General features: G+C 42.5%; 1 protein-coding gene across 2 annotated transcripts in view; it reads left to right on the forward strand.

Moving 5' to 3' along the window:
* Window positions 1-25,440, forward strand: part of EPB41L4B (erythrocyte membrane protein band 4.1 like 4B) — a 157,839-nt gene that overhangs the window by 88,286 nt on the left and 44,113 nt on the right. For both annotated transcript variants that reach the window (XM_088526024.1, XM_088526016.1), the window contains 4 exons: window positions 4,044-4,225; window positions 4,640-4,744; window positions 10,364-10,479; window positions 19,623-19,748. In XM_088526024.1, the coding sequence (XP_088382150.1) occupies window positions 4,044-4,225; window positions 4,640-4,744; window positions 10,364-10,479; window positions 19,623-19,748 (529 nt within the window). The remainder of the gene's footprint in view (window positions 1-4,043; window positions 4,226-4,639; window positions 4,745-10,363; window positions 10,480-19,622; window positions 19,749-25,440) is intronic.

The following is a 25,440-nucleotide window of genomic DNA, read 5'->3' on the forward strand; positions in this document are numbered from 1 at the left end:
GAATGGATTCCACAGGACGTGGGAAGGGACCTTTCCTCTTTGCCATGAATTTGTAAGGCCTCAGCAGGAATGGTGTGCGTAGTTCTGTGCACCACATTTCAGAGGCAGGCTGTCAATGTGCAGAAGGGAACAGCGAGAACGATCAGGGCTCTTGAAAATGTGTGACCTGCGAGAAATGACTGAATAATTTAGAGGTTTTCAAGCCTGGAGAAGTTGAAGGGAGATGTGAAAATGTTATTTTAAAAATACAGATTTTATGTAGCAAGAAATAATCTGTTTCATGTGATGGATGGGACAGAAAATAACAGGTTTAAATTGCAGCAGAGGTTTAGGGTAAAACAGAAGAAAAGTCTTCTGATGTCCTTAAGTCTTCAGAATTCCTTCTGTGTTTTTTTTTTTTTTTTTTTTTTTTTTCCTTTGGGGGAGGGGAGGAGCAGGGGGGCTTGCTTGTTTAGTTTTGTTTTTGCATTTTTTATGCTTCTCTACTAATATCGTGTGTGTGACTTGTACACTAGAGAGGAATTGTTTGGTAAGGCTGTACATATCTGGAGCCTATGAAACACAAAAATGTTAACTGAAAATATCTTTTAAAACAACCGTTGAGCTGTTTTAATAGGATCATAGTTGTATCTATTAGGATGGAGGGCAAACAATGAAAATATAATAGAAAAAAAATGAAAGAATAACCTGATGTATATCATTTTCACTGTTCCTTAATGTGCTGCCTTTTGATCAGAAGAAAATAAGAGAGTTTGAAGCTAAGGACAAGACAAAGTCTTGAAAGTTGAGTCTGGGATAACTAAATCCTCAGGAGTATTTTGGCTGAGGGAGGAACAGAGAAGGAAGAAATGGTCATTTCCTTTAAAGAACTGCCTGTTGGACACTGTGTCTTTTCCCTTGTCAGACAGAAGTAGTAGGAAGCAGTTGGAGCTCATTGAGAAAACGAGGTGTATGAAAGGGGAGATCTGCAGGGTGCTCACTTGACTGCTCTAAGAATAAAGATGAAAGAATGGCATACTGGGAGGCTAAAAGACAAATAGAAGAGAAAAGCTCAAAACTGATACCTGCCCGTCTGTGTATGTAGTTTAAGAGCAAAATTGATGTCTGTGGAACATATGTGAAACCTGGAGAGTTTAGGATATGCTCAGAATATTGTTCGTTGACATGAATGATTCATTCCCGTTGATGGGCTGGGGAGTATGCGCAAGCACAACACCCATTCAGGTAAGTCAACTAGAAAAAAGCAGTAGGAAAGAAAAAAGTTAAAGGCAAAAAGATGCATTGAGGAAAAAGAAATTTGAAGCATCTAGATTTAAGATGATGAAGAATATTTTTTTAAAAAAAGGTGGAAAAAATGTGCAACACGACTGCCAAATAGTGAGATCACCTTGTAGAAACTGTATCGCGTGTCAGGATCCCATATTCTCCTAAGTTACATAGTACTGGGTGCACCAAATGGGGATTGGGATTACTCATGTGAAGTTTTAGTTTGGGTAGTGTCAGTTTTTCTAGTAGACTGGGTCCAAACCTGCTGCCGGCCCGATAGTTTCTAATTTTGCAGTGACCTGTCAGTCTAATAGTGAATTTCCCAAGGGTTCCTGGGAAGGAGGGAGCACAGGAATGTGACAGTCTGCCTCACTTCTGTCAGAAGTACAAAAGACAGCTGAGCATGAGTGTGCCTCAGTACCTGTCAGTCATTGTCAACCCCCAGAAGTGGAAGGGGCCTGTATCCTTTAACCAGGTTGGTAGTTTCCACATCAGTGTACTGGCCGGAGCTTTGTGGCTTACTGTCCTTGGGGATTTCAGCATACATCCCAGCAGGAGCTTTGCTGGTCCAACTCTTTAGTTCTTTGAAATGATGATCTCCCTGCGTTTTGCACAGCATGAGCACTCCTTTTGGGACACTCAGGAAGTACATCTGGAGAGTTTGGTGTATGTTCTCCCTCGTGCCGGAGCTGATTTGGCTCGCTCAGGTCCTCAAGTTATTTATTTAGCCCGTTTTAGTGCAGAAGCTACCTCATGTCCACAGCAATCTGAGGAATCTTGGGGTGAGCATTTGATGTGGTTTCACTGATTGTTAAAAGACTGGTTAGAAAGCAGGTACCCAAGATGTCTAGCAGCTTGTCAGAAGGTGGAATTAAGGCAACCTCCAGGCACGTGGTCCCTAACCATATCATGATTTTATAGCGAGTTTTGTGTCTTACAAAATGTTGAATCACGGGCTGCAAAAAGGTTGTGCTGAGACTCAGATCTCTTCTAACTTCCAATACGGATTTTAATTGTGTGAACAAGACTTGTTCTTCCCTCAGTCAACTGATGTCTCCTCAGCCCAAACAGCTCAAAGGGAGAGTGCAGGAGAGCACCTACAGTTACTGTGCTGCAATGTGATCAGCCTGTGCCCCTCTGCCCCAGGAGGCACGCGCGCGGTTCGATTGTAACAGTGAAGATACAGTGCAGTTTCAAAAGACAGGCCAGTCCGGGATTGCCGGAGCTCACCACGGCCTTCCCCTGTGGATCTGATCCCTGTTTGCATTGTTTCCTTAAGGCAAGTATGGCCTGAGTAGTGCCTTCGTTGGCAGCCGTGGCTACGTGCTGGGAGCCTGCCAAGATTAATATACAAAACATTCCCTTCTGCCTCCCGTCTTCAAAAAAGTAACCGACATCAAAGTGCTGTTCAGTTACTACCCTGTCAAAACCGTTGTGTTGTCAGAGGTATTAAGGCAGCCATGGTTATTTAGTGATGTACAAAGATGTACATTTCATCGTATTTTTGGAAATGATACAGATGTGTTTATTTGAAAATGACTGAGTAATTTTCTTTGTGTTGGTAAATAATCTGCAGAGAACATATGTAGCAATTCATTCTTTGTTCCATTAATTATGCCATTTGCCTTTAGTCTATGTTGCCAGGTTTTCAGCCCCTATTAGTAAAAAGTAAAATAAAATAAAGCCTGAAACCCATGCAGGTAAAGATAATTTCTTTAGTTTTTTTTTTTTCAAATGGAGAGGTGACTTTGTTTTTTTGAAAGAACGAATTGATCAAATTTGTCCAATACAATATCATAGGATAACCTAGAGCACTGTAAAAACTGTAAATACTTCACTGAGAAAAAAAAACATCTTTATTTGCAATAGCTGTGTAAAGTTTTCATCATCACTTTAGTTGTTGGCATTGAAATAAAATAACATTTTTAGACATTCACCATCATTTCAAATAGGATATTGAAATAATATAGGTAAAATTAATGAGGAAAATTTACAGTGTCATTTGATATCTCTGAATTACTGTTGATGAATTAAAATATTTGAACCTATCTCCATTTGTCTGTGGATGGGAGACTGACAATAGTTAGTCTCAAAACTAAATATGTGCAAAAAAAAAAAAAAAAAGTTTACCAGCACAAATATTATTTTGTCATCTGTAAAAGTGTTCCTTTTCAAAGAAATCTTTCTTCATTTTTGCCAAGTCACATTTTTTTCAGTCTTTTCACCACTACATTGGAGGCTCAGACTTTCTCAGGAATGTGAACTCTACCTTCATTGCTCATTTGAGTTGCGGAATATGATTCTCAACATCAGAAATTGCTCTGTAGGATTTTGTCACTTCACCTAGTGACTTTCCTAGTGAATGGAAAAAACATTGTTTTCGTTTAATGTTTTCATATTATTAGAATCACTGTTTGTTGCTTGACTGCTGTCCTGTTCTGGTGAAGTGGCAAAATCCTGCAGAGCAAATTTTGATGTTGAAAATCATATTCCATAACTCATTTAGAACTTAAGTTACTGTAAGAGTCTGTCAGAGATTGTGTAATGTGTGAAATAGAAATGAATCTGGATATTAAGGTCATGCCGAGCAAAAAGGAAGCAGCCTTCTTTCTCACCCTAGACATCTCCTATGGATGGACAAATGTAAAGATTTGGGATATGTCTCATGACAAAAAAAATACACATTTTTCCTAAAGAATATTTGAATTCTCGACTCTCCAAAAGCACAGTTTATTCTATTGTTTACTCCTCTAATCTGAGCTGAATTTATTTTGTAGCTATCCCTTGAACAACAGTGACCTGCATCCGTTCAACATTGAGGAGAACGGTGGAGCGCCGTACACCGCGAAAATGCCTGCAAGGCACCACCACCACCACCGTCACCACCACCACCACCCCAACTACGGCGCCCTCGCTCCTGACAGCAAAGAGCTGGTTTCTGGAGTTCCCAATCCAAACAGTAAGTGTAGCGCAGAGAATGTCATTTCAGTAATCGTGCTGCTTTCACATCTGCCTTAGGCAAGGAGCTAATGGAAAGGAAACATTGGGAATTTCTTTTTTTTTTCTTAGTGCAGAACATACATACTATTATTTCTAGTTCTGTAGTATATACAAATGAGCCAAATTTTACAATTTCCTGTCTTTGCTGTGGCGTTGTGGGGTTTGGCATTGGGTTTGTGTTCCACAGTTGAACAAGTACCTGATTAGTCACAGCTACTGAGTATCCAGCTACTTGGCACCGACTATTTTTCATGGTTAGCATCTGTTTGTATAATACTGCAATTGCTTGCCATTGGCTTTTGCTGACGTGCCCAGCTGGCCTTCAGCCCTCGTGTTTGGATCTGACTGTGGCTTTCTTGGTGTCTGAGCACAGATGGCAGAAGCTATGGAGCGCTGGACAAGCAGCATCTTGCCGTCCATCTTGGCACACAGGTCCAAAGCTACAAAGGAGGAGTAGCTGAAGGCAACTTAGACCAAGGTTGGTGTCTGGTCCAGTATGGGCAGTCTCTTTCAGATCTTTAAGAAAACTTCCCCAGATTCACTATATTTTAATAAGAGGAGCAAAAGATGCATCATAATCTGCAAGCTCTCCTGGATTTCAGGGCTCAGCTCAAGGATTAAAAGCTCAGGAGCACCTGAAAAGCAATGTTAAAAAATGTTTAATATTGGAAAAAAGACATGAAGAGATTTTTATTAGAAGCATTGCTTTCATCTCTAGAGGCCTGATGCCTTTTATGCTGGTACTCTTTGTCAGGCAGTGTTTTTCTGCATGCTGCAGAAAAAGGGTTTGCTTTTCTGTGCTGGTTTGGTCGCCGTATTTGGCACCACCTTAGCTCACAGGAGTGGCAATGGTTTTTGCTCAGCCTCCACCACTGCAACTGGAGAGGACTCGGTTGCTCTGTGCAAAAATCCTTGGCATGTAGGAAGCAAAGAGGAGAGAGCCCTACTTGTTTGTGATACAGACTTGGGAAGACTGGGCGTAAGGCTCTGCAGCTGAGCATCCATAGACTTTTTAAAAGGTGCATAGTTTGGCTAAATATTAGAATGTTTGCATAGGACCTGAAAGAGAATTGTCCCTGATGTTGAGCAATCCTGTCCCTTGTTCGCAAGATTTAAAAATCTCCACTGCAATGCATGAGACGCTGAGTCTGCATAAGAAGTTCCTAACATGGGCAAAACAAGGAGTCGTCTAATTTCCTTGCCTCAAAGGGATGATCATTTATTGTTGTCAAGTTTCCGCTTTTATAATTGTAAATCACCCCAAGATAACCATCCATTATGGAAGCTTTCAGCCTGGGTAGTTAGTCTGACAGCTTTCAAATTCCAGAAACCAGGATTTTGTAATGGAAAGCACTGTGCAATCTTGACTGTAGGCTGTCCTACCTCAGTAACACAGAAGCCTTATTTTAAATTTTCTTTCCCAAAGAGAGGGAGGGAGCAGTTTTGAGAAAGGAAATTCAAGAAACAAATTGCAAGGCAACATAGATTTTTTAAATAAGGACTCCTAAGAAACAAAATAAATTGTTTCCTGGGGCATTAAATGAAATTATTCCCTTAGGAATGACCTCCAGTCAATCTGATGCTCTCCCCTGTGTTTAATTTATTGCACGCTCTAGGTTAGCCTATTTTATGTGTAGCAACAGCATGCTGTGAAGTCTGGAGCGATGAAGGAGGAGGACCACAAGCACAGAGACCCAGGGCACGTTGCTGCCAGAGGAGGCCTGTGTTGTTTTCTTGCATCGCTCACAAGGATTCACACACTTGCCAGTCTTAAACACCAGCACGGGACAGGGGCAGGCCACAGGATTCCCCATTTGGTAGCTGCTGGCAGACTTACTCTGGCTGTTCATGTGCAAAATCAAAGACTAGACCCATATTTGAAAAGAAAGCCAGTTTGTTCAAATGCAAAAAAATAAAAAAAATAAAAAAAAAGGTGTTCATCCCCTGGGCTGCACAGGACAGCAAATCACTGAAAAGGGAAGAAATTGCTGTTCCCTTTGCCTCTGTGGCACCAGTTGCATTATCCCACGGCTCTGGTGCCTGCCTGGGTCACTGGGGAGGGAAGCTGGGCCACGTTATGTGACACCGGTGACGGGATTGCCTGTGGGAGGCAGCAGAACAGGCTGCTGCCTGCTTGGCAAACGGGAGCTGGGAAGCCCTGACCAGGCCGCCAGCATGGGACAGGAGCAGTCGGTGACCTCCGGCGTGGCCGGCTGGCCTGTGTTTGTCCTTCACGAATCAGAGGTGAAGCTTTCCAGCAGAAATGGCTCTGGCCAGTTGCTGCTGCTGAGCCTTCAGGAAGGAGCAGGCTTTGCTCTCCTTGAGCCGTGGGCAGGTTGGAGCTGGGGAGTCCTTTCCTTCGGGAACGGCTGTGTCAGGAGACCTGGCTGTTGGCGGCAGGCTGCAACAAGACCCGCTATGGCAAGAGACCGATGGGCAGGCCGAGTTACAGATGGGGCAGCTGAAACAGGGCTCCTGGGGTGAACAAACAGCCTGAGTTAGTGTTACGTAAAGCTGGAAGTAAGAACTGCAAGGCTGCTATGAGAGGTCCCTCTGATCACCTCAGGATAGCACTACCCATAGGCAGAAGTATAAAAAGAAAAATACTTGTACCTCTGAAATACAGCGTACCTATAGGTGAACATTCTGGGGATCAGAAGATGATTAAAGAGGCAACAGTAAAAAAAAATCTAATTTTTGTGTTTATTCCAGCTCTGTAGTTCCTCTCAGACTACTGTCCTACTTGGTATTATTGGTGACTCATCAGGTTAGAAAAGCATAAGGACAAAAACAAGGCATAATTCTGTTTGTATCCAAAGTTTGTTATGCAGAAGTCTGTCAAACTTGAGTCTGCCAAAGTTTGCAGTTAGCCAGTTCAGATGAGTTGATACATGAGAGGAATGCCATGCAGTGGCTCCTGTTCTTGGTCTTGGGGATGCATTGTGCCCACTATGCATGAGGATGGTCAGACTTGGTTGTGGATGCAAGTTCTTTTCCATCTAAAATCCAATATTCCTCTCACGCAACATGTCGCAGCCTTCCCAGTCAGTTGAGCTGTTGCTTTACTTGGAAAGTGACTTTGCCAATGGAGATGAGCTCTTTTGTGTTGTTCATGTAGTACCTATTACTGTAGGCACATTTACCCGTCTTTCCACTTTGTCTGCTTGAGACTGGTTCATGCTCTGACTTGGTGTTTGTTTCGCTACTTGATTAGAGAAAAGGGAATGGGCGCCTGTTCCAGACGTGGCCTAATGCCAGTAGCAAAGAGTGCCAATTCCTGCCCCTCTAAGGAAACCCGAAAGGACACTGCTATCTCCTGAGCAGAGGTTGTGGTGTCGACACACTAGCTGCATCCAGCTGCTCCCTTCCAATTACTGAGAATCCCAGGCACTCCTAATAAAAATTTTGTCCTGTGACAGGACATCACCTGATCCACTGATTTCCTATCTCTATGTGCTTGGTCAGATAAAAAAATAATAATAATTTCCCTCAAAAGGTGGTCCTCAGTTAAACATCCTACCTAACTACCATGTCCACACTGATTTTTATGCTGCTAGAACAACCATGGAATAAATGGGATCATCTTTCTCAGCACTCTAATCAATTTTGGTGATATTTTGGTGTTCAGGATTGGTTCTTTGTTTCCAAGTACTTCTCATTCTCCTAAAATGCTGCTCAGATTATTTGGACTGAGAAAGCCGTCTTGGAGACAGCACATGGAAAAGGCTTGTTGTGGGTGTGTGTGGAAACTGATAGGAGCATCCCAGTTGACAGTCAGATATCTAGGGCTGCATGTATGTCACAGTGTGTGGGACAAGAAAAACACATGTCCCAGGGTGCCTCTTATCAGCAGTGTGAATAAGGAAGGCATGGAGGGGCTGACACCTGGCACGAGGCTGCCTGAAAATTAGGGCCCTCTTGGGAAAGCGGTTCTAGGAAGTGAGTGGTCACTAACCTGAGAACACTCTCTAGGGAAGCGCGTGTGTGTGACCAAAAGCATCTCAAGTGGAAATGCCGGGAGAGTCAAAAGGTCTCGTAAGGGGGATATGCCATCCTAGGAGAGACTTCCCAGGGAGGCTGACAGAGGTGGGACTGCACATCACCATGTCAGTCTGGCTGCCCTCTCTGCTCTCTGCAGAGACCGTTGCCATTTTGTTGCTTATTCCATGTTCTATGGATTCCTCTCTGAGCTCTGAGGTGATTTAAAATGCATGTAAAGTGGAACGTAGAGTGACCTTCCCAAGTGTACCTGGTTTACTGATGAAACAGAGAAATGGACTACATTTCTTCCACTCATGGGGGCTCTGAGAGGGTTCAAAATCCATCCACCATTTGGAGTACATGGAAAGGAGAAATGGAAATGGCAGTGTGTGCAGCTGAGTTTCTCTTTAATGTTTGCAAGTTTTCCACAGTGAACAGAGAGTCTGAGAGTTTGTTACAGAAAACAATCTGCCTGATTTTTGTATTCCAAGTAATTTGTCCGGTGTAATTACTGGAAGAGTTATCACCCAGTGAATCAAATCTGACGTGTGTTTATGAAGATAGTTCAACAGAAGATGTTGTTTTCCTGCATTCAGCCTCATTACAGTATTTGTAATGCTGCCCTTCACCTGAAGGCTTGTTTGTGTACACAGATCATACCTTCTTATGCAGCAGGTCTTCTGCTCGTGCATTCCTTGCGCAGCCCTGGGCAGAGAATGGTGTTGTGCAGACTGAACTGTGGGCCGGAATGATCCTTTGAGAAACCACAGTGTAGTCGGTTCCTTTCCGGAAATGAAAGCCTGGTTTTGCCAAAACTTAATACTGACTCGTTCAAGGTGTGCCTTTGTTTAAGCAGGACTGAGTGAAAAGGCTAAACTGGCTGCTTTCATTTCTCGTGCTCTCCCTATAAGCAAAGCAGCAGCCAGCAGCGTGTCAGTTTTGCTACGCGGCAAACTTGAACCTATTAAATAATGTGCTTTTTTTTTCCCCTTTACGTTTTTTCTCAACCAAAAAGCAAAATGGCTGGGTTTCTGTCTGATCTGGTGGCTGTGGTGATGTTCTCACTGATGTGATGGGGCAGGTTCACAGTTCACATCCATGCAAGCAGTGCGACGGCAGAGACTTGTGCTGAGGGAGGGAAGAGCGTTGCTGATAGGGGATATCACCCCCCTTCTAGGGTGCTTACCTCAGGGCCTCATTAAGTTTCACTACTGCCAAAAACAGCCTCTTGCTAATATCCCTGGCAGCTGGGTTTAGCGCTTTGTCCCTAGTCAGCAAAGCCCTTAATGTATATTTAAAGAGCTGTAAAATTATGTTTTGAGTGAATAATATTTAATATTCCTAGGACAGTTTAGGAACCTGATCCAACAAAACTAGAATTTATGAGAGCTTTTTATTGATTTCAATGAGCTTTGAATAAGACCCTAGAGATACAGCCCAAATATTGTTACCTAAAACCTATGGCAGAAAAAATACAGTAGGCAGGGACTCATTGAATTGTCATGTAATGAATCTCATTTTTTGTAAGACTATTTAAACATATACATGCAGCACCATCCCCAAGATTGTTGGCTGAGACCTTTCAAGATTTTCTGTCAAAAACCATTTTCCTTGCCTTTCTGTTCCAGTGGTTCACTCAGGACCTCTGTTGACCAAGCACATGAGATTCCTGATAACGGTCTTAAAAGAGGCTGGCATACAAATAAAGATGTCCCTGAGAGAAGCTAAAAGCTCCGCTCTGATCTCATTACCCATCGCAGATGCTGAAAGTGGCACCTTGTCTGCATATATAATCCCTCTGGTGTCAACTGAGTTGTAGAGTACATGGCTATTTAGTGTGTGTGAGCAAGGAGAGAAGTATCTAGCCCACGGAAAGCTAAAGCCCTGCTGAAACGGAGAAATGGGAGAGGAGGAGGAGGGGGCGGGGTGGAATTTTGCTAAATAGAAAAAGAAAAATGACCCAACAGGCATAATTATGAAATATTTTAGGCATTCTTACAGGAAATACAGTCTGTTGATCACTTTCTCTTCAAATGCAGTTGAGTGTCTTGCTCTGCAGTTCATCTGTAGCCTCCCTTCAGACTATGTTTTTTCTTTCTTTTGGGCCTCTTTTTAGAATTGAGCTCAGGACTGCCCCTTCTTTATGATGAAACTTCTCACCTGAAGAAAATAGAAACGGAGAGTGTGAAGGTAGTTGGACCATGGCCAGCCCTGCACATCAGCATGAACAAGGTATAGCATATACATGTGTTTTTAAATATATATATGTCAGAGAGCATTTTTGTCACTTGATATGCAGAAGCTACTGCTTTTTCACTTCCAATTTAAATCAACATGCATTTGCAACTGTCTTGCTTGTTAATCACCTCATGCCATCTCCTCATGGGACTCGGGTTTCATTTTTAGATTTAGTATTTCCTTCAACTTTGCCTTTTAAAATTTCAGAGCTGCTGCAACAATGTTATGATGTAGTTTTGATTTAGCTGTGAAGAGTTAGTCATCTAGGCAGCCCAGAGCTGCAAGAAAATAACAACACAATAAATGATTAAGATATAAGTCACCTTGTTTTTCCACGAGGAATCTGTGTTAACTCCATAGGCCCGCCCCCCATCACCCCCAGTATCTGGCTGGTGTTAGACGAGTGGGCTTTTTGGGAGGCTGCAACACAGCCCTGTCCCACTGCCTATGCCAGGAGCATGATAGACATCAGCTTGTTGGCTCCTTTTATGCATGAGAGCCCAAATCCAGTGTGTCTGTGATAATGGAGTGCTTTGAGCTGTCTCTGGGTGGAGACTTAGACCTCTGATTCACAGCAAGCCCTCTGTGATCAGTCCTGAGTTGAAGACACTGAAATTGGTGAGAGCTTTTCAGGTAGCTTCAGGTGAGGGCTCTGGGCCCCCACTGAACGGGTATGCCTGTTAAAAAGGAGGTGTTTGGAGAGATTTTTGTCAGTTCAGGGGAGAACCCAATTAAATTTCTTAGCCTTGATTTCACAGACGGGCTTTTTTCATTGATGTTATTTCAAGACAGCATTGGGAAAATTAAGAGAGGTTGCAAAATGCATGGAAAGTGCAGCCACAAGAGGGCTGTGGAGACATGGAGTGACTGATGTTTGGAACAAGGGGCAACATATCAATATGGCATAACCTCTTTTTTTTTCTAGGCAAGACTATCCAGGAGACAGAAGTTGAAGCTAAAAATTGCCAGGTGCTTCCAATAAACAATAAAATCTTGATACATTTTGTTCAGATTTCTAGATAAGTAAAGTCAGTGTCATGTGGAAGCTATAATATTTCCATGTTGCTCTCTAAGCCTAAGATCCTTATCAAGCTATATTTTCCATAATGCACTGGAATTTTCCCCTCATAAAGAGAAGTTTTTTAAAGAATGGCATTTATGGTGTGCCATGGGGCGTTGGTGGAGTTCAGCTACAGAAAATAACTCCCTGCTGGCGAATGCAGTTATGAGGGTCTGACAAGGCAATGGTTTGAGACTTCTGAATCAACACATCAAGGTGAAATATTTTTAACTTTTGCCTAAATCTATTTGGTTATCAGTTGTGAGGTGCTGTCATTTTCTCTGGTTGATCTGAGTGGGTAAAAGAATTGTAAAGCAGACAAATAAGGATGAGATAAAAATAAACATATCCATGGGCACTTGTCCAGTTCCTTTGTTAGAAATACTCTATCAGGAAATAAGTGCACTTTTTTAAATAGGCAAAATTAATTAATCATTGATGTAGTTTGCCAAAGGAAAAATCTCCATTGATTGGATTCATCCAATGGATATCCACGCCTTGTGAGAGCAGTACTGTAGCTCAGTCTTAGTTATGGATACCGTGTGTCTTAGCATCAACTGCAAGCATTCGTTAGGTGCAAAATCCGAAGCGTGCTTTGAAGGACATTCCTGCACAGTTTACTGGCAGCTCAGTTGAACATAGATCAAGGGTTAAAATATGGAATCTAGATGACCTCTGTGTTGACCACAGCGTGAGAGTAAGTGGGTAAGGTAATCTGGGCTGCGCTGTGCAAAATCCAAGCAGGTGAGCTGAGTGGTGCCCTTGCAATCTCAAAATGAATGCATTTATATGTTTCTTTGTTTTAATGAAAGCTTGACATATTTGGAGTGTATATTCCACTGTACCATGCGTGTGGTCATAATAGAATCCCTGTGACTTCTGCTCGGCAAAGCCTGACTTCTCTCTCTCTCTTTTTTTTTTTTTTTTTTTCTCTTTTCTGAAAATCTATGAAGGGAAAACTCAGCTCTTCTATACCTAATGATTTTCTTTGGCTTTTCCTAACAACTCTATAATTTTATTCACAGTCAGATGGAGTGTTATGTAAGAACTAAGTAGCAGAACCCAGTACCACAACAAGTCAGTGTCTTCCAGTGACAGAACGACATTTTTTTTTTTTTTTTTTTTTTTTTTTGCGGGGAGAAAAGGGCCTGTCTAATGCAGCCTGTGTCTCCTCTGCTGAGCATTCCAACAAGTCAGAAATTTTGCTGATGAAAAAGTTTTCCACAGAGCACCAGGAGCTGCTAAGCTTCTGCTTCTGGCATCAGCAGAAGGCAAAGCTAGAGACACCGACTGTCTTAGGAAATCCCTTTTCTGGCAGCCCGAGAAGGTTTGGCTTTAGCAGATAGGCAGCAGTCTCACAAACAGCAGTTGCCATGTAGGAGAACAGAGAGGAGGGTAGTCCCTCAAAATTTAAGGTTTCCATACTGAGCCACTTGAAAATTATATGCCCTTTGGGAAGATGCCCGGTGTCACCAGCAGAAATCACATCGACAGTCAAGCCCTCAGATACAGGCTGTGTTTTGTTGTGACCAACGAGTCATTTGGAGGTTCTTTCAGCCCCGTGCTCATGGTTTGCTCCCTAGGGCCTAGTGAAATATGTACACAGAGCCTGTAAAATGAAAGCAAACAAACCCCAGGTTGTTGAACTTTGAGCTGACCCTGCAGTTGCTCGAGCAGATGGTTCCTGCAATGAGAGGAACATCCTGATTCTGGGCTGAAATGCTGGCGAACATTGCCAGGCTAGACGAGACCCTACAGCCTTGGGCTTTGACAAGCGCTTTCCGCTAGGAGCGTGGCCTTCAGAGCTGCTCTGGTCTTGGTGGTTAACCAGCTCCCAGCAGCTGCTCGCAGCTACAGCCGAGCAGCGAGGGGGTGTTAATGAGCGCCCAGCGCCTGGCAAGACATGAAGCCAAATGAAATGACAGAAAACAATGGCCTTGATTTCTTTTCTGCTACGTGCTGTTTATTCTCTTTGCATTCCTCTAAAATATTTGCTTAAACAAAATCGGAGAAACAGTTATGAAGCCGCCTCTGTTGCTTTATTTCTGAGAGTACAGCAATCGTTTCCACATCTGTTGTGGAGTTTCGACTTTCATTCGCTCTCTTTCTGCTGCTAATTATTTTTTTTTTCCCAAGCAATGTGCTTTGGGGATGGAATTTGTCAGACTTAATAATCACCCCATAGCAGAATTAACAAGAAATTGAGTATATTAGATTCAGCAGTTAATTAATTTGATTGTCTGCTACAGCAAACGCCATCTCATGGGAATGATGAATGGATGTGTCCAGTCTCTTTTCTAGAATTGTTCGGTACAGTGGACATGTCTGTCCACCTAGGGAGTAATAAAAGAAAATTTCAATGTGTGTGTCGTTCCCTTTGGTGCTAGCAGACTTTTTACCCTCCAGGAGAGACAAGCTGAGGTGTTATAACTGTGCATATGTTTTTAATTTTCTTTCTTGCAAAAGCCTTTCCTCAGAAAAATGTTTTCCTATCCTTCCCTCCACCATTCCTGCAACCTTTATCTGTCATGCTGAAAATCATGCTTTATGGACAAAGGGGAAGCATGCCATATGTATGTGTATGTGTGTATAGATGTATGCATGTAGATACACATATATACATGCAATAGAAATATATAATGCCAAGAATGTATTCTTAGTGTAACTGAAATCCTCAGAGTCTAATCTTTGTTAGTCCAGATCTAATTATCACAGCAAAAGAAAGGCCAGTAGTGCAGTGCAAGTTGTTACGCACACATACAGCGTCTACCTCTTTTTCTGGAATTGTGCTTATCCTTTTCCGGGGTCCAAGGTCTCAACCCCAAGTTTCCCAGTGCGGGGCTGCCGGGGCGCTGCAGTGCGGTGTCTGCCCCCGGAGCCCTGTGCCAGGAGACATACGGTCTTGGTGGTTTCTTCTTTCTCATTCTAGGATCTGTTTGGAGACCTTTGCATAAGCTGGTTAACACACTCTTACACCTTGCTTTTTCTTCACTGTCCATTGGCTTCATGTTGCATCCCAATCTACTGTATATAGTGGCTTTTTACGTGTGTTAGGTACTATATCTTTGTTGTTGTACCACTAAGTTTGTACCACTAAGCCCGTTTTTGTTCAGCTCCAGGTGTGCATTTCCTTAGCTGACCGCTTTACAGCCGGGGGTCTGCAGTGGCAGCCTGTGCCCCTTCGCCATCGGGCGCTGCCTGCGCTCCTCGACCTCGCGTCCAAGGGCTTCCCTTCGGCTGTCGTTGCTCTACGTGGCAGCATCACGCTCCGCTCACAAATATCTCTTTCTACATAGAATAACTGCTTGTTACTGCTCTGTTTATAAAACTACGGTTGTAACGTACGAAGATAAAACAAATTAGCTATAGACATCTGGTCAATTAGGAAAATTGCTGTTACAGCTAAACCAAGTAGAACAGAGCTACCGGCAGGTCAGGAAAAGTTCAGTCAGAGCAAGCCGGCCAGGCCGCAGTCCCGAGGCCTTGCAAGCTCTGTACGAAGCCTGTGACCTGTTACTGGCCATGGCAATGCAGCATCATGGGGCTGAGCAGGTACTCTAGTGACTGCTCGTAAATGCTACAGCCTGCAAAAGAGCTGTGGAGCTGCCTGCCTGCCCCAAGTCAGGTGCAAACAACACTTTGCGTCTGAAACTTTTCTGTGCTTGCTTCCTTCAGCATCAGAGTATATACGTACCTGGGAAACATGGTCACCATAGTCCAGAAAGAGCAGCAGGAAGCGTGGCACTAACAGGGATCTAAGAGCATTCAGCCATAACCTTTTATAAAATAAAGTTAGTACCAGGAACCAAAGAGGTTTCCTCCAAGGATATAAGCAAGACAGTCATTTCTCATGCATGTTAGCAGATACAGATGAGTCCTAGAAAACCAAAGATTTTGACCTCCCATAGTTAATGTGCATTTAAAAGTATGTATCTGTGTTGCCTTCATCAAAACATTGCCTTCTACTAGTTGTGATGACTAGCAATTGAGAATAAGCCTGTGTTCTTAAAGTAGCCAATCTGTTCTCTGGTCGTGTATATTAAAGACACTGTTTGGCTAGGAAAATACTCTCAATAAATCAGCAGAGGGAGAAGACTGCAGACCTTGCTTGTGGTATAGTTTTATGTGGAATGAAATGCAAGCCTTTCAAAACAGACAGAATGGAAATGTTGAGCACAAGAGAGTAGGACTGTTGTGTTTCAAGCATCTATTTTTATATTCTGTATATATGCAGTTAGCTTTGCCAACCAAAGCCGGTGTCATCATTATTAGTTACTGTACAAGTCTGTCAGTGATTCTTGTTTCAGTGAATGTAATTGAATTTAAAGTAAATGTTTGGGAAGGGATAAGCAAACATAAGACCTCAATTATAAAAGGAAAAAAAGCATCTAGTAGCATCTGTACATATACACACATATGCATATATACATACATATATGAGCTCGTTTAGCGCATTTCTATCAAACCCTTTAAACACTTCTAGCAGTTTCCCAGTGCTTTCTCCCTGCAGAAAGATAAACTTCTTTACAACGGTGAAAGCAATGCAAACACGTTGCTATTCAGTTGCACCAACAGAACAGGAGATAGAAAACGGGAGTGTTATCAAGTATCTTCAATTGATATTGACTTTTTTTTCCTCATTTTTAAACTTTTTAGATTGAGTTCAGATTGCAATTTTAAGCAAGATTTTCTTTCAGAAGCAAGTTTGATTCCCACAGATTCATTTGAATCCGTTATCTCATTTTTTTTTCAGAATTATGTAACAAGAAATGATAACATCAAAAGTTACATCAACAGGGTCATATATAGTCCTCTAATGGCTTCCACATTTAATATTCTTAGTTTGTAAGTGACAATAAAGTTTTGATAACTGCCAACCTGATACAATATGTGAATACCGACCTGCTGTCTTTGTGCTTCATTTGTCATTGCAAGCACTGGTGGTTCTGGAAACGTAAGCTGCAGATATGTTTAGTATAAGGCAAAGTAAAGTAGACTACAGCTTTCATTTTTGCAGCTATAGTATATGCAGACTCCATAATGCAGATAGTGTTAAGATTTTTGGTTTTCTTGTAAACTAGGGAAATGAACCATAGAATATACTGTATTTTTTTTTCTGAAATGTTTTTTTTCCTTTTACCTTCTTATTGGTGATTCTATAAGTGAAGCTGGGGGATAAACAGGGTTATATGTGAAGGGTAGTGGCATTAAGGAACAACAGAAACTTCTACAGATGCTCAGAAATGCTGATAGTCTGGAATAAGGAGAGGCTACTTTGTTTTATATATTATGTTCCTCTGCGTCATGGAGGTTCATTTGCAGTCTGGATCTTCAGTGCCACTGCAAGTTTATGTATAATAGCTGGAGCTAATTAGCTCTTTGAGATGAGAATTCAGGATGGGGCTGATCATCCCACCGCAGCTTTCTGTGCTGTTCATGTGTGGTCGCTCAGCAGATCTGGTGCTGCTGCTCCTGGAGCGGTGCAAGATGAACAAGTACCGCTTGCTTGGAGGCAGAAATTCTTATGGTCTGGCCCAAGCAAGGGCTAAAAGAGAACTGAAGGCCCAAGGAATGGCTTTCAAGAGGCTGTAACCTCCAGCGCAGCAGCATTTTTCCCTTTTCAGGTAGAGTGGGTAAGTGTTGGTGTCAGGATGCCTCAACTTCTGAGAGTCTCAGCCTGTGAGACCTCGGACTGTGCAACTGCCGCTGTGTGGCGTCATCTCTTATAATCCTATAGAATCTGTTAGGAGGTCTAGGCCTTCTGGGGGCTCCCAAATACAGGGGAGTCCGAAGACGATTTTGAGAATGCTCTGGTCAATGCAAGGAAACTGGGCAGGGGAGGAAGAATGCAAAAAGTGAAAAATATCCATGCAGGTACTCGATACCGAGTGGATGGGGCTTAGGAAGTTCTGATGTTATGAAACGCGTTTATTGTTATAAACAAGAATTAGTTGTCTTCATTTAGCTAGTAAAATATAGTGACTTAATCTGGCTTGACTGAAATGATATTTAATTAGTATGCAGTAATAAAATAAAGTTAGGATTTTACATGGCCTTTAAAATGTCATTGCTTAGTGCATTGGTTATTCTGCTGTTAGAAATAAATACAATCAAAAGTTGCCAATAAGAGCAGTCCTCCTGAAGTGTGTAGTAGCTAATACAACTGTTGGTCAAGGAAAAATTGTCCTTTCTTAATTTTATCCTTTTCATTATTTCTGCTTCTTAGCTTCATGACTACCCCAGAAGAGCCAACTACAGCAAATGAATATTTCAATTTCTTTTTCAGATGCTTGCCAGGATTGCGGTTATATTCAAGACTGAATAGATGGTTACAGTTCCATACGCTGCTCCAGCCACAAGCTGTCACTTTTCATTTTATGTATTTTCCTTTTTTCCCTTAGGAGGAAAGCAAAGAGAGTGAAATGTCTAGAAATATCTTCCATTAAAAACATAAATATAGCTTAGTAAATAGACATGTAAGAATTATTAGAGATTTCCCAGACCCAAAACTCATGGTGGGTAATCCTGTAGAAGGCAGTTGTTCAAAATCATACCTGGAAGCTATTGCATTTTGCATACAGAAGTCTGCTGGACCAACTTTGCTTACACATGAAAAATATCTTACCATCTCAACAGAGTTCTGCAGAGGCCTAGCTCTTTTCTCCCAGTGTCCACAAAATGATGTCCTCAGGCAACATAATTACACTCATGATTTCCCCCACTCGCAGAAAGTGTCCCCAGAAGAGGTGATGTTCCCTTTTGTCTGCGATTATTTTTGGATCTGAAAGAAGAGTCAGTAAGATTTTAGTTACTGTCAGCCAATGAAATGCCATAGGGGAGGGCAGAAGGAAGGATAAAGAAGGCAGATTTTCAATTAAGGCTAATCATATGGTAATTTCGGTGACTAAAATTGGCCTGTTTTGAGATAATTTGCCAGAGGTGAGCCTCAGGGGGACGCTGGGCTGCTGTGCTGGTGTTGTAGCTGCACGCCAGACTAGTGAGAAGCACGGGGCAGTCGGACTGATGGTGTTAGACGTTGGTGCTCTCCAGAGATACGTGGCCCTTCGCTCTTTGCAGCACTGAGAAAGGCACAGGAATGCATACTCTAGCCTGTTGTTCAGTTGTAATTCGGGTCTAACTTTGAGAACGAATAAGAAAGCTTGTGATGGCTGCTATGCTATTGCCCAGTTCTTGTTGAAAAATATATTGCACCCTGATTGCTTAAGAATCCGTCTTTACAAACCTGCTCTCATTCATACCCTTTTTCTTTATACATTAATATTACATGGGCCTTCTCTTTTCTCCTTTCCTTCTGTCTGTCTTGGAAGTTTATTCCTTCTGGCATTTCAGATGGTTCTTTTTTGTTCAAAACACAAAAATCTTTAGGTCGTGTTTGAACAGATCGTTAAACTAGCTATCCTGAGCCCGCAGATTTCTCATCCAGAACACTGAGTAGTTAAGGGGGTTGTATCAAGTGGAAGCAGCAGCAACAGATACACTTAAACTTCATTTTTTTGTTTTCTTTTTCTTTGTGATGGAGATCTCAGCTTGGCTTGTAATTATGTGAGAATGCCTTCAAATCTCTCTGTCAGTGCCTAAATTTGCAAGTCTCCTTTACAGTCCTATGGTCACATAAAAAAGTGTTGTTGACTGTAGTTAAGCCTTGCAAACCTTTCCTGCCTTTGCCTGCTGGAGCATATTTTGAGAAAATGTTTTACTTCCTCAGTGTAATCTTAGGCTTGAGCAACCATTCCAGGGCCTGGCTCCCTTTCCGCCCCCCCGTGTTTCTAAGCACTGTGTATTGATTTCTTGTTTCTATTACATACACTTCCTTGAAAGCTTTTTTTTTTTTTTTTTTTTTGGTCTCGATCATAGTACCATTCATTAAATCTTTTAAAAAAATATTGTTAGATATATCTATCAGGCTTCACCCAGTGTTGAAGCTTCCATTGAAGCACCCATTGAAGCTTCACCCAGTGTTGTTGATCTGGATTGTTACAACTAAAAATTTGACCTAAACAGTTTAACTTATTCTTCTAATACATGTCCTTGTGCTTGTCTTTTATATTAAATATAGGGTGAAGAGAAGAAAGTGTCTGAAAAGACTCTTCATGCCCCCGTGTCACCTTCCTCTGTACCTGATCATATGAAATGTAACATCCTTAAAGCTCAAGTAGAAGCTGCTTTCAGAGTGGGTACCCAGGTAATCTGTGTTTGATATTTCCCTTTTTTGTTATTACTAATTATACTAATTTTCCAAAATATTGTTCCTAAGGAAGCATATTGTTTTACCTTGAGTACCCACATCAATGTAGCTTTTTTGACTGTACTGCAGTGTCTTCAGGTAACCCACTATGTCTGATATAAAGGAAATAAGATTTTTTTTGTGCCTGCCATGATTAGTAAGGATTAGTAAGAATGAGAGAGGATGAGAAAAAAGAAGGCAAATCTCCAGGTTCCAATTCTACCACTCTGCAGCTTTTTTATTTTGTAGCCCAGAAAGTAACCTCTATGACACTAGCCACCACTCATGGCAACATTGGCCAAGGATGTTTTAAAGATAAAGGTTGTAATGGGATTCATAGCCTTGTTTTAGGAAATTACTTTAGCTATGTCTGAATGTAAACTGTTAGTTTGCATATTGCTTTCCTATTTGTTTAGGTGCTTTTAACTGAATTTCAGGTTTCCATTTTCACTGATAGATCAGTATTTACAGTGGCTATGTCCTGTTTCCAAAACACCACAACAACTCTTATAATAATGTCATGCAACTGAAAGCTGTGGCTAGATGGCGTGACTGTAATAGGGTAGTTTTCCAATCAAAGGTAAATCTAAGTGAAACCTACAATGCATGATTCTTCTTAAGTATAATTGGTGGAAAAAGGGTAAGGCTATTGGTGGCAAAAGTAGAGACAACTAGAATGCTTTAGGAGAAAAAAGCAGAGGCAAAAAGTTTGATAGGACTCTTATGCCAAGCTCCTGTGGTATCCTTGTGTATACTCTTTTCTTTGAATACAGATTATTTTGGTGTTTACATTGTTTAGTTTCTTTTCACTTTAACATATTAGGTCAAGTTGCCCTCCAAAGAACTTTGTTAATAATCATGTTTGTGTATTTGTTGTTCCCTGGCAGATCTTTCGTCTGAGAACTAGATTACATCTGGTCTAGCTAGACCTAAGGAAATATCAAAATGTGGTTATTCTGATTGCTCTAGATTTCAAGAACAGAAACCATAAATTTGACAACATGTGGGGGAAGGAGGTTGGGTTTTTCTTTTACTTTTTGCTTGCAGCAGTTCTCTCATCTCTCTTTCCGAATTCTGTGTTGTATCAACTGTTTTCTATGCAGCATGTTTCTTGTTTGCTTGTCCTTGGGTTTGCCCTTTCTCTTTCCTGTGTGTCTCTTCTACAGGATGTCATGGTATATTTCTCACGTTTGTATTTGCCCCTGAATATGTTTAATGATCTAATTTGACTGGATAGTTAGAGACTTGGAAGCAGAGTGTGCTTCTGCATTCCTAGTGCAGATTTACTGTGTCAAGACAGGAGATGTGGTAAACATATGCATCCCTCGATTCACCTGCCCTTATTTTTCACCCTGAGGCGTTCTAAGGGAGAGCATCCTGAGTTACTTTTCCATCCATGCCATAATTGTATCCTTTTGCTGCTGCTGTGTTGTAAACGGGTTTCAGAACAAGCAGAGCATCCCTTGTTTGCCTTTCTACCTGCACTGTTTTGCCCGAGGCTTTAGCAGTCAGTTTGTGTTATGTGCGTGTTTATAGACTTGGTCCCAACAAGAAGAATCTTAAGGTTATATTGGGAAGGAGAGGAAGGAAGACTGTTGCAGGATTGTACATACTGTGGAAGAATCATTGCATAAATTTCAGTTTGAAACCCCTGAAGCTTTCAGTGCTAAACAAGTATGCTGTACAAGTGACAGCAGAATGTTAGGATGTCACCTTAGTCTTGCAAATCCTTCAGTTCTTTCCTTCGGCACAAAACATGTTTGTACAATTGGGAAGAGTCTTCTGCACTTTAGCTCCTCTCCTACTGAGCGTGGATGATTTTCCTTCCCAGATGTACTGCAAAGTAAGTAGGCAGAAAGGAGGCAATGGTCAGCTGTGACAGTAAGAAGCTGTGGCTAGGTGAGCGCTCGGAAGGGTAAGCAAAAGATCTCTGGTAAAAGAATGAGTAGAAACGCTCCACTTACCGCCTCAAAACTGGCACAGAGAGTGCGCAGGAGCCGGTTCTGTCCTCTCGTCCCTCATTTCTGAAAAGCTAGCGCAATACAGGTAGCTAGGCGGCCTGTGGCATCTCCCAACGTCTGTGGTCTAGTCCATGCTTTAAGAAATACTATAGGCATCTTCACTCTATGGTTAGGTGTAAAAGCATGAGGAAAATATTGATGCACCATAGAATCAGATCCAAAATTAACAAACTGTTGCTTGAGATATTTGTAACAGCTCCCTCATCTAAGCAGAGGGAATATTTTCAATACCATATGCTACTAACATCAGGATGTGACAAGTTTATAATGGCACCTCCTGTATTTAGTAAGACCAGAAACTGTTCCTTATTAATTCTCAGAATGGAGTGCAAGTTTGCGAGTAGAGAGGGGAGCCAAACAAAAACACGGAGAAGAAATTTTCTGTTGTAGCAATTAGGCATCAGCAGGAGAAGGAGCCTTACGAAAGAATGGTGTTCATGGCCACGGACATCACAGGTAAGAAATGTGAGACATGCAGCTGTGGGGCTCTTTGCCATGGCTTGCGCTGGGCGTATCTGTATCTGCCCTGTGGTATCTGTAGTTGTAAACCAGCAGCGTTTCACAACAGCGCCAACAGGGATCTGCTACCTTCTAGCAGACAGGCTGCATATCACAGTTCCCACGTAATTAAGCACCAGGGGAGGGCCTGGTGCTGCGTATCAACTGACATCTTTCCTCTTATTTTCTTTAATATTTTTTATTCCTTATCAGAATTGCCATTTGAGAGGGAGCAGCATAAAGCAGTGATGAAGAGCAGCCAGAACACAGAAGACGTGCTCTCCTCCGTGTTTAGACCCCCTCGACAGGCAGTGCACGTCAGTGCCAATAGACTGGGATGGATCTGAGGACTCAGGATCACAGAGAGGCCCTTTTGCCCAGCAGTTTATGGCCCAGCTGATGGGCGAAAAGATATGAGCAAGTGTCTGTCCCTGTTTATATCCTGTGGCTCTGAGCACACTCTAATGTCTTTAGAATTAAGTACTGGCAGCTGAGCAACTGTACAACTATCTCAGCAGGGCTTTTTCTCTTGGCCAGGAGGGTGCAGTTGTGTTCTGGTGGTTTGTCTGTCTCCTAGTTGTGTTCTTCATCTGTCATCCAGGCTTTCCGAATCCTTGGACTGATCCGCCAAGTCTACCAAGTTTCAGTAGGAAAGGAAGAGACCTGTCTCTCAAAGATTTCTACCACAGCAAATTTTTGATGCTTGAATTGTGTGTTTTGTTTTGCTTTGTTTTTAATTTTTGCATCTTTCTCTGGAAAATGCCTAGTTCATTCTTAAGATACATTTTTGCAAAGCAGTTAGTGGAAGTCAAACATAAAGATGATATTACCTCTTTCCCCACTGAGCTTTTGACCAAGTTTGTTGCACTGTGAGTTGTTTGTCAGAGAGCAAAAATATGGGGGAAGAAAGATATTTGGAGGAGTGGGGAATTATTTGCAGAGTGCATGCAAAATCCCGTTCCCTTTTGCTTTGCAAGAGATGGGTTCCCTGCTTACTACTCCAGGCAGCCTCTCCGATCTCAGAAGCTGAGAAGCTTCAAGCTTCCCTTCTGGCACTTGCTCAGGGTTGCTTTTTGTTTGTTTTTATTTTTTTTTTCTCTCCTGAATTTCCTCTAGTGTTTTCATCTCCTCATCCTCAGCTGTACCAGACAATGCCCTACTCTCTGCGTCTGCTTTATCAACCCCAAGGGAAACTCCTGGCTGACAAGGGGTGTCTTCTACTTAGCCAGGTTTCTGTCCCGGGACAATTGATTCTGCTGCCTTCCCTCTCACCAAACAAAGGGGCATTTACACTGAACAAAGGGACAGTCACTGCTGCAGCCCCTTTCACACACTGATGTTCTTCCCAAGCTTATACACATGTAAATTTTTAGGGCAGCACTGATAGCTGCCTCTCTTTTTCCTCCCTGTCCTAAAAACAGGTGATGGTGAGGATGTAGTTTTGCTTTAAAGTTTTGCAGGTATGCAAACCAGGATTCATATTTCCTGCAGGTAGCTGCTGGTGTCAGGAGCTGCCTCAAGCAAAGGACTGGGCTGCATGACAGAAAGTGTCTCAGGATGCGCATAGCTTCAGTGTCATCCTCCAGCCTGCATTTACCTTGTAGATGCAAGCAGTGCCCCCAGGTGTGAATGAGATCTGGGATCTATGCATTATTTCTGGTAGAAAAGGTGAACAAGACAGATGATTCCCAGTGCTACTCCTTCCTAGACGCATTTCTGATGGTTCTTTGCCATTTTTGTTGTGCCGTCTCTTTAAGGAGGGATTGGACTGCAAGGACTCGTCAGCTTCAAAGTTTGTGTGAATTTTTCACATATTTCTAGAAAAAATACACTGTCTTTATATGAGGTGCGTCTTTGGAGCTTTACTCACTTAAGGGGATCTGGATTCAAACCCTAATTAGATCATAAATTAAAACAGAGTGGGTGTAGGGAAGGCATTTGAGCATTGATAATCTCACGCTGTCTTCTAATAGCATTTAAATCCATCTCGATTCCTTGGGGAGTTCGTAGCTTTCACTAGATGATGGCTTAGGTACCTTGAATTATCAGCATTGCTGACATTTTAACCCGTCTCCTTTGAGAATTATATTTGGCTCCCTCTCCTTCTTTCCTCCCTCCCCTTGCCCATCCTTACTGATGGCATAGAGTGACCGCACACCCTGCCTGCCTCAGCGCGGAGGGCACAAGCAGGGAGCGCGGCAGGTCCTGGCCGAGGTGCGCAGGCCGTGGGGGAGGCTGGCACAGCTCCCGGGTGCCTGTTGCCTTGCTAAAGCTGTTGCTTTTAGTCATGTGCTTAGATGAGCAATGGCCTCCCTGGCGAATGCGAGGCGAAGGAAGATGCGGCGGTCGTCAGGGTGCTCTGGCCGTGCACCACAGCGAGCGAGACGTCGCGTCGCTTCTCCTTGTTCCTAACGATGGAGCTTCAAAGTGGCTCTGCATCAGATTCTGTGTGTTTGCTCTCTAGTGGCAAACAGCTTGGCTCAGCTTGGAAAGGGAGACTGCGGGAAATAAAGGGTGTCGGGGGTATATAGAACCACGAGATCTGGAATGTGTGTGGGCCAGGATGATCAATAGATGATACACGGCAGCTCCTTATGAGTGTGTCAGCAATGATACCTCAAAGACAGGGAAGGAGCTGAGGAAATGAGATGACAGCTTTGCTGACATGAAGAAGGTGATGGAGGATTTAGATAAACAGAAAGTGGGAAAAGGGAAATCTTTCATTTATTCCTTGGGACACGAGAGGCAGATTTGCCAGTGGTGTCACAAGACTGTGACAGCTCGTTGCTGATGTGTCAGATGTGTCTCCTAGCTGGCATGTGTGGAACTGGTAGTGTGCCATAACACACGTGTTGCTAATGACAGTGATGTCTAGCAGTTCTGTCATAGTCCAGGAGCACCACTGTGCTAGTCCCTGTTCAGGAGCAGAAAAATAGAGAAGGGACCCAGCCATTATGCCTTTCTGCCTGAAAGGGTGCATTGGGTGTATTCAATTGCTAGTGTAGGCTTATCTTGGCAGGGTGTTTTTCCCAGTGCTATGTTGCTTAGCCTATGTTATCTACTGAGATCAGCAAGCAATCACATGGCTGAAGAATGACAGAAATGTTCATGAACTGCTGAAAAATCTGGTA

The sequence above is a fragment of the Tinamus guttatus genome, unplaced genomic scaffold (assembly GCF_059628265.1).
Source record: "Tinamus guttatus ecotype Peru unplaced genomic scaffold, ASM5962826v1 Tinamus_guttatus_pri_ptg000025l, whole genome shotgun sequence".
In the NCBI taxonomy this organism is placed as follows: domain Eukaryota; kingdom Metazoa; phylum Chordata; class Aves; order Tinamiformes; family Tinamidae; genus Tinamus; species Tinamus guttatus.